Source organism: Dermacentor variabilis, chromosome 1 (genome assembly GCF_050947875.1).
Source record: "Dermacentor variabilis isolate Ectoservices chromosome 1, ASM5094787v1, whole genome shotgun sequence".
NCBI lineage: Eukaryota > Metazoa > Arthropoda > Arachnida > Ixodida > Ixodidae > Dermacentor > Dermacentor variabilis.
This window is the reverse complement of record NC_134568.1, coordinates 58,667,613-58,676,693: the sequence shown is the minus strand read 5'-3', so window position 1 is coordinate 58,676,693 and position 9,081 is coordinate 58,667,613. Positions and strand designations below refer to the sequence as shown.

General features: G+C 47.1%; 1 protein-coding gene across 1 annotated transcript; it reads left to right on the top strand.

Moving 5' to 3' along the window:
- The first annotated feature begins 4,047 nt into the window (after window positions 1–4,047).
- Window positions 4,048–6,724, top strand: LOC142571311 (uncharacterized). The gene is made up of 2 exons (XM_075679572.1): window positions 4,048–4,230; window positions 5,769–6,724. Exons 1-2 carry the CDS (start codon window positions 4,186–4,188, stop codon window positions 6,444–6,446), a joined length of 723 nt encoding a protein of 240 aa, XP_075535687.1. The 5' UTR covers window positions 4,048–4,185; the 3' UTR covers window positions 6,447–6,724.
- Window positions 6,725–9,081: the final 2,357 nt, after the last annotated feature.

The window sequence follows — 9,081 nt, the reverse complement described above, 5'->3', positions numbered from 1 at the left end:
ACGACAGGGATGGAGTGTGCGCTCGCGCTCAAATGCTCCCGTCTGGCTGTACTACGTGTTGCGGATCTGCTGTGTCCCGCACCAACTTGACCGACGGGTAGTAGCCACATCCAACTTGCGCATTTTGAAGTACTTCCAACTGCTTGTTCATAACGAAGCGAAGTCTGCCAAGGCGTCTCACCTGGAGAGATAGAGCGCGCGCTGGCAACCGTGCGTGTGGTGCGACCTTAAGTCAGGCGTTGTTCGAGGCTGGTTGAGTTGCGAATTCATCAAGTCCCGACGGCTACGACACTGAGAAGCAGTGTGACCAACGTTTAATTCCTACGCGGGCGGCCGCGGCCAAGCGTGAGCATGAAATAGTCGGCTTCTTCCGGAAATACATGTAATTAGTATTAGCTTGTTTTTTAAAACTGTGTCAGTAAATGTAAGCATTAGCAAGCAAGAAGAGAACTGATCGAAACACCGTTCATCATCATCGTCATCATCATCATCATCATCAACATCGTGATCATCATCATCAGCCTGCTTACGTCCACGCCTCTCCCATACTTCTCCAGTTACCCCGGTCATGTACTAATTGTGGCCCCGTTGTCTCTGCAAACTTCTTAATCTCATCCGCCCACCAAACTTTCTGCCGCCCCCTGCTACGCTTCCCTTCCCTTGGAATCCAGTCCGTAACCCTTAATAACCATCGGTTACCTTCCCTCCTCACTACATGCCCTGCCCATGCCCATTTCTTTCTTTTTTATTTATTGCAACTAAGATGTCATTAACTCGCGTTTTTTCCTCACCCAATCTGTTCTTTTGTTATCCCTTAACGTTACACCCATCATTCTTCTTTCCATAGCTCGTTGCGTCGTCCTCAATTTAAGTAGAACCTTTTTCTTAAGCCTCCAATTTTCTGCTCCGTAGATGAATACTGGTAAGACACAGCTGTCATACACTTTTCTTATGAGGAATAATGGCAACCTACTGTTCATGATCTGAAAATGGCTGCCAAACGCACCCCAGCCCATTCTTATTCTTCTGATGATTTCAGTCTCATGATCCGGATTCGCGGTCACTACCTGCCTTAAGTAGATGCATTCCCTTACCATTTCCAGTGCCTCGCTACCTATCGTAAACTGCTGTCCTCTTCCGAGACTGTGAAACATTAATTTTCTTCAGATTGATTTTTAGACCCAACTTTCTGTTTTGCCTCTCCAGGTCAGTGAGCATGCATTGCAGTTTGTCTCCTGAGTTACTGAACAAGGCAGTATCATCAGCGAATCGCAAGTTGCTAAGGTATTCTCCATTAACTCTTATCCCTAATTCTTCCCAATCCTGTAATTCCTTCCAACCCTTCGCAATCCTTCCAATCCTTCCCAATCTGAATGCCTCCTGTAAACACGCTGTGAATAGCATTGGAGAGATCGTATCTCCCTACCTGACGCCTTTCTTTATAGGGATTTTGTTGCTTTCTTTATGGAGGGCTGCGGTCGCTGTGGCGCCGCTATAGATATCTTTCAGTATTTTTTCATACGGCTCGTCTACACCCTGATTCCGTAATGTCTCCATGCCTGCTAAGGTTTCGATTGAATGAAACGCTTTCTCGTAATGAATGAAAGCTATATATAAGGGTTGGTTATATTTCGCACATTTCTCTATCACCTGAGTGATAGTGTGAATATGGTCTATTGTTGAGTAGCCTTTAAGGAATCCTGCCTGGTCCTTTGGTTGACAGAAGTGTAAGGTGTTTCTAATTCTATTCGCGATTACCTTAGTAAATACTTTGTAGGCAACAGACAGTAAGCTGATCGTTCTATAATTTTTCAAGTCTTTGGCGTCCCATTTCTTATGGATTAGGATCATGTTTGCGTTCTCTCAAGATTCCGGTACGCTCGATTTAATTAGGCATTGCGTATACAGGGTGGCCAGTTCTTCTAGAACAATGTGCCCACCATCCTTTAACAAATCTGCTGTTACCTGGTCCTCTCCAGCTGCCTTCCCCCTTTGCATAGATCCCAAGGCTTTCTTTACTTCTTCCGGCGTTACTTGTGGCATTTCAAATTCCTCTAGACTATTCTCTCTTCCACCGTTCTTATTTGATGTCAACTATTGGCCAATAGCAGCCGGGCATCGGAATCCGCTATACTGCGAAATAAAGCGTCCAGAAAACCAAGGAGCAGGTTTCTGTTGTAAAGAGAGCGTTTGAGAAAAGGCTGACATCGCGATCCGCTTGCGATATCCACACAACGCACACGACTGCAAAATTTGGCTCACATGATCACATCAGCGTATGCTATGCGAGGACTGTTTGTTTTTCACGAAGTCCGAAGGATGTTTCAGGGCCTCTTTAGGAACAAAAGAATGCGAAAAACACGGGAATGTAGGGAAGAAGTAGACGAGCAACCTTTCTGCGTCCGCGCCTTTTCTTCGCTGTTTTGTTTTGAAACATTGATACCTAACATCATGCTCAGCTTTAAGTTTTGTTACAATATATTTCGGAGCCAGTCAAGCTTTCCAAGATGGTTCATTTTCATCCTTCCACATCTCCACGCGCATACAATGGCCATAAGGCTGGTGCGGCTAACGCAATAATGCGTGCAGCACAGTTGTCCTGAAATTCCATTGTTTATAGAACTTGTGCGTACTACTTCCTCCTGCTTACAATTTCGACATTAAATGCTCATGTGTCTGCTACCCTTCTCTGCGCTATTATTGCTTACAGAATTCTAGCAGTATCGTAATTACCCAAGCAGCACCCTCAAGCAGGTACAAAAATGGCGCGCAAACATTCGCATTTTATTAAGCGCTGCCCAAATTTATAGCAGTGCAAAACATATCTGAGGACGCAGCAGTTGAGCATGTCCTTCCACATCGCGGCTTTCCGCTTTCGCTACAGTACAGCGCCCTATGATCCCGGAGGCCAAGCAATTGGCGTACTGCGAAGACTCCTCTTGCTTTCAGGTAAGCTGTACGCTCTACACACACGTTGACATGCACAGAAAACCTGCGTTCAATTTACTACATCGTGAAAGGCGCCAGGTGCCAAGGGCAGAAACCACAACACCAGCTGTTGACAGCACACGATGGTGACCACTGGATAGAATCGGCGACCGAATGTACGATGCGTATCTGGACATGATCTATTGATGCGGTTTTCTGATGGGAAATTCGCAATTGTGGGAAAGTTTTCACGCACTTGAGCGAATATAGGCCTGAATTTATTGTAGAAAAAAACACATTTCAATTTCATCAGTGTCTTTTCGGGCGCGTGTCGAAATTTTTGCGCTCCTTTTTTTCATTTTGAGGTATCACTAATATAACACAAAAAAAAACAACATCCAACACATATCTGGCATTAACATTTCGTTGGCCAAAAAGAAACACATATTTCGAACTGGTGGAATAGGGGATTTAGGTGAGCACGTAGTGACAGCATCTGCAGAATGCCCGCAAAGTGAAAACTGTGCGTTATATTGTGCTTTCTAAAAGTGGACCACAAGGTGCCTGCGTCAATATTTAGTGCTCTTTTACACTAGCGAACGTGTAAGGAAGCTGCCCTCAAAGGGCCAAATTGTGCGTTTATACAGGTGCAAGGTGTTATCTTAACGTTAGGAATATCACTTCGCGCATGTTTGGAAGTTTCGCCTTTATATGATCCCCATCGTAAACGAGTGGCCAATCTTGTTAACCACACAGCCTTCCTTCCATTGGCGTCTTGCGTTGTGTCCGGCCAAAAAAATAAACAAGCACACGGATAGAACAAAACAAAAATATGGATAGAAAAAGACACGCCGCACTTGTGGTTTCCATCTTGCGCCATTCTACGTCCCTGTTCATTGCGCTCTTGCTAATTATGCACCGATAAGAAATTGCCGACTTGCCCTTCTCGCACATGACATACTTAAAATCGCGCGTATTCCATCGTGCGCCTTGATTTCGCGGCAGTTCGGCAGTTCATCGTTTTCGGTTCCGCCGCGCAGTCGACCTCGCGTCTCGCGAAGGAATCCCGAGACAGCGTGCCACGGGCAACGCGTGCCCACATAATCGCGCAGGCGCTCGTGACAGCCACCCGACGCACGTTCCAGCGACGCCCGTTCCAGGTGCTAGTGCCAACCACGCGACCCAAGATCCGGCTCGGCTCCAGGGATTTCGTTCCGCTCTGCGTCCACACCAAAAGGCAGCCAAGCTACGCGGTGGATGAGGCCGAAGGACTTGCCGCGACGGCGAGGCTCAAGCGAAAGCGTAAGACCTTTACTTCGCTCACTGCTTCGTCACTCAGCGCGGTTAATGAAGAGCTCTCTCACACGCCGTGGTGGCTTAGTGGTTATATCGCCCTCTCCTTCTCAGCACGAGGTCGCGGATTCGATTCTCCCTCGAGGTATACCCTTGCTATAATGCTAGCCGCATTGCTGCTCTCCTAAACGCGGGAGACATTTCGGAACAAATGCAAGCGCGAACAAGACAAAACATGTGAAGACCGCTTCTAAGTAACTATATACAACTAACGAGAAGAAAGGGGGTTAACCGAGGGGCCCGATTTTTATTAGTCATATCATAAGAAGCCAACAAACACTGACACCAAGGACAACATAGGGGAAATTACTTGGGCTTAATAAATGAAATAAAGAAACGATAAATTACTTGAAAATAAAGTGGATGAAAAAAGAACTTGCCGCAGGTGGGAACCGAACCCACAAGGTTCGGTTCCCACCATATTCAATTCATTTATCGTTTTTTATTTCGTTTATTATGCACAAGTAATTTCCCCTATCTTGTCCTTGGTGTCAGTGTTTGTTGGCTTCTTATGATATATATACAACTAAATATTATGTGATGTTATTCCGTATAGCCGGCCTTTAAGCATGCTGTCGACCCAAAGTCACATTGCTGTGCATGAATTAGGTCGTCGTTGACCCTGCAATTTAGGCAGGAAATGCCATAACGTAGCTTTGTACCTTTCGATTTGTTCGCGTTTGAATTTATGATGTTAATACCTAAGAATACAGCCACGGCTGACGCGAAGAACATATTTCGCAGTAGGACATGGGCAGACACTGAACCATACCGCGTGTAGTGGTTTCTACGTACACCAAGTGCACAAGCACCTGATTTACGCGGATATACATAGCAGCGCCATTTTTTGTGTATTCAAAGACTTATCCTATAATGTGAGGTTTCCCCAGCACGGCAGCTTGCCGGTATTCATTCGCTGATGACAATGTTTAGTGACATAGAAAAATTCAGGTAAAATTTTGCTTTGAGGAAGGACATTTTCGTTGTGCGTAACGAAATGAAGGTTGCTGATATCTCTACACTGGGTTTCGCAAATGCATGGCAGTGAAATGGAGGCTACGCAGCGTTATCTCGCACTTGAAACTGCCCCCGAGAAGGAAAAGACAACGCTTTCACATTCTGGGGCACATTGCATGCGCAAATTTACACCGCATCGACGTGGTTCTCGCTCCTCATTTGGTGAACTCCAGTGGTACTTGCTATCCCATTGCCTCACTACCGTAAATTACGGTACCTAAGTAGAGAAGCTGCACATCTTGGCGTCACGAACACCCCGACGGTTGCCGTCAGGTTCAGCATAGGCTAGTCATTTTTCAACAAACTTGACACACGTTAACTTTCTATAAGTATGAGACGAATATTAGGCTAGTTTCGCAACCTTACTTGGCGATACTTACTCTTTAAGGAGACAGAAACCACGCCTTAGCGATGTGCTATGCATGGGAACAACAGAGTGGAGTACAAGGACAACAGGTGTTTATCCGCAGGTCTGCAAGATGGGACCACAGCGCGGCCGCCTTCGAGAGTCGGCTGCGTGCCTTGTCAGCAGCTGTCCCATCGTGTGCCTGTCGGTCAACCAGCTCTTCTCCAACCTTCGCTGCGTGTGGAGCATCTCGGGCCATCACCAGGTGGACTTCGACAGGTCATGCAGGGCCAGCACAACCGATGGGTGCTTCCAGCTTGCGGAGGTGTCCCTATGGAGCAACTTCCTGTGGGTCGTCATCATCAAGCTACGCGAAGGACGGCTGGGCCTGGCTTGCCTGTGTGGACGCGTGGTGTCTTTGGCCTTCAACACGCGGCTCAGGCGGTCCTTCATTCTGGTTCATTGGCCGCTGATGCAGCACCTCTCCATCGAGTTCCTGGAGCTGCTCGAGTCACGGATGTCACCAAAGCAGCCCCAGTTACGGGACGGCCTCCAGCTTAGCGAACACCTGAGGCACGCCAGGCTCTACTACCACCTGTTGGAAGATCCGACCAGGGAGCCGACGGACGCGCTCCACTCCATAGTGACCACGCTCGACCCGCTAGAGATGGTGAGCGTGCGGTGCTCGAGCGTGGGCGTGAGCATGTCGTGTGAGCTGCTCGACAGGTGCGACGTCATGCTCACGCACGTCTTCTTCGAGAAATGGACCGACGTGCCCGATACTCAGGCTTTGATGCGCTGAGGCGCCGAGGCTACGCGCAGCGCCAGATCCACGTGGACGAGCTGTTCCCGATGGTACACGTCCGCTGCGTGCTGGCCGACCTGCTGTTCTGTACCGCAGTCATCCAGGAGCTTGTCTTCAGCGGCTATGCTTCATACACGTACGGCATGCTGGACCATCTCGCAGCGTTGTTCGTCCTCGTGGCCAGTCGGTGCGCGACTCGATGAGTATCCAGGAGCATTTGGCTCTAGTTTCAGCTCAGCGCGACGTTCTTGGGCATTTCAGTGTATATTAAAGAGTTTACGTTATCTATTTTGGCCTCTTTGAACTGTTCGATGATGCCACACAGACAACGGGACAAACACAGTGACTAAAGTTGCCTAGTAGCTTGGGCCATTGGGTAAGTGCTGCCTGCTGTCTTTGCAAGCAGACTACCTTTGTAATTAGGTATATGCCCGAATGAGGCTTGGACGTAACACATTACACGTTATAATTACCAGCATTCAGAAGAAATTTTCACTCGGCAACGCTCACTCCACTCCAATTACTTTTTACAGTAACGAATTACATCTAAACAGTTATTACGAGACAAGCTTCCATATGCAACGCAGGTTTAAGCGCATAGAATTTTCCGGGAACTAAATTAGAAGGCCGTGGTCGATGGCACGCTGTAGCCTCTCGAGCATTCGTGTTCAGACTGGCAGACCCATGCGATCACTATTTGTTTCCTTATCATTGAGCTGCACCAGGTGTTTGCCGACGATTTGCACCGGCCTTTATATGTGCTCGATAGCGATGATCACCATAGGACGATGACGCCAGGAAATTACCCAGGGAAGCTTTTTTAACTCTCCTTTTGCGCTATAGAGATCGCCCCCTTTTCTATCACCAGCAACAATGTAATGCTCGACTTCTCAGAGTACACGGACGCCAGTTTTGGAACCTTGAGTAAGAATAATCATGTGCGGAAGATATTGGTACGTTACAACATTGGCCTTTGTCTCAGCGCGCATATGAGAGTGTATTTATTGTCGCTGCCGGCGTCCTCATGTAGAAACTAGGGAAGGTAGCCGACGAAAATTTTGAAAAGTAGTTGTTTGGGTAGGCAACTCGCGAAGGGCTACAAAGGACACACTGAAGAACCAAACAAGCTCGCTGAGTTTACTATGTTTGCGCAATATTTATAAAGATTGAGGGGAGAGTAATGTAAATGTACTCGATTTCATTTCAGATAATGCTCTTTTGATTTCATCGTGACGGAAAAAAGCATTTTTGTTGGAGGGAAAATTTCTTATTGCTATCGGTTATTTTTTTTTTTTCTGTGACGTGTCCAAACCGGTCCCGAATAGACAACTTGCTGCTTGATACTGTCTCGCCGAGTAGACAGCTTAAGTCACTGGATGTGTACCACTGGATTTGTTCTTGAACAGACACCTTCGGCAGTACGTGTGAAACATCGGAATGCGCCCATTCTTGGCCAATCGCCTGTAATGGATGTGGAAAGGGGAATCAAGGGCTATGTATGCATTTCGAGTGCACTCCTATAACCACGAACATCGAAGTGACCTATTCACTGTTCACCACAGGTCACTTCATTGCCTCAATGACTCATTGGGAGGACAGCTACTTCTCTTTAGCAGCCTATCTTAGATCCAATGCTGGGCCAAGACTTCTCCCAGTGATTTCCAATTAGTCGCGTTCTGCTTTAACTGAAGCCACCTTTACCAGCAAATTTGCTCACATCTCGTCACCCCTCCCAATCACCTACAGCCATTTACCGTATTTTCTTTCCCACGAAACACGTTCTCTTGCTGTGAATAATGCACCCCCGGATAACCACACCTTACGTGGCTCGCCACCCCTTCTTTTTAATCTCATCAGCGGATGTATCATGCCCTCGTGTTTTATCCTCTAATCCACAACGATGTCTTCCTGTCGCATGACCTCAAGCCTATCAGCTTTCGCGCCACCGTTTCTTTCGCGATATTTACCTCCTGCTCGAAGTCATTCGATATCCTGCAACACGGGCACTTTCATGACCGCACACAGACAGTGCAGCACTGAATAGCTACTATAAATCTGCCGTGCTAGTTATACCGAGTTACCAGTACTGCGAACTTTATATATATATATATATATATATATGTGTGTGTGTGTGTGTGTGTGTGTGTGTGTGTGTGTGTGTGTGTGTGTGTGTGTGTGTGTGTGTGTGTGTGTGTGTGTGTGTGTGTAGTCGAGAAAAAAACAGGGAAATACTTTTAGGTGCTTCAAAAATGTCCGCTGTATAATACTGTATAACTGTATAACATAACTGTATAATATAGTATGAAGTCAAGATTTCCTAATCCTAGGCCAGCACTTACAACAAATGGCACGGCAGCTGGTACGAAACAACGTCGTGCTACAATGCCAAGACGTTGTCAGCTACAAATCCCTCATTTATTTTAGCTGTCAAGCCCATACCACGTAAAAATAACTCCTGAGAGTTGCATCTCACGATACCGGCACCGCTAAAAAAACTGCACTGTCACCAAAGCGTGGCTGCGTTCCTGGGCTTCGTGGCAGCACGCGCAATAGCGCCGCAGGATATTTGTTGTTGTTGTTTTTGCCTATCACTTGTGTGGCTCCTACCCACGGTGGGGGATTGGCCAAGAAA

Excerpts from the sequence above, each read along its gene's own strand:
- LOC142571311 (XM_075679572.1), top strand. The coding sequence starts at position 4,186 with ATGAGGCCGAAGGACTTGCCGCGACGGCGAGGCTCAAGCGAAAGC. Across the intron at positions 4,231-5,768 it reads GGCGAGGCTCAAGCGAAAGC|GTCTGCAAGATGGGACCACA; the intron begins GTAAGACCTTTA and ends GTTTATCCGCAG.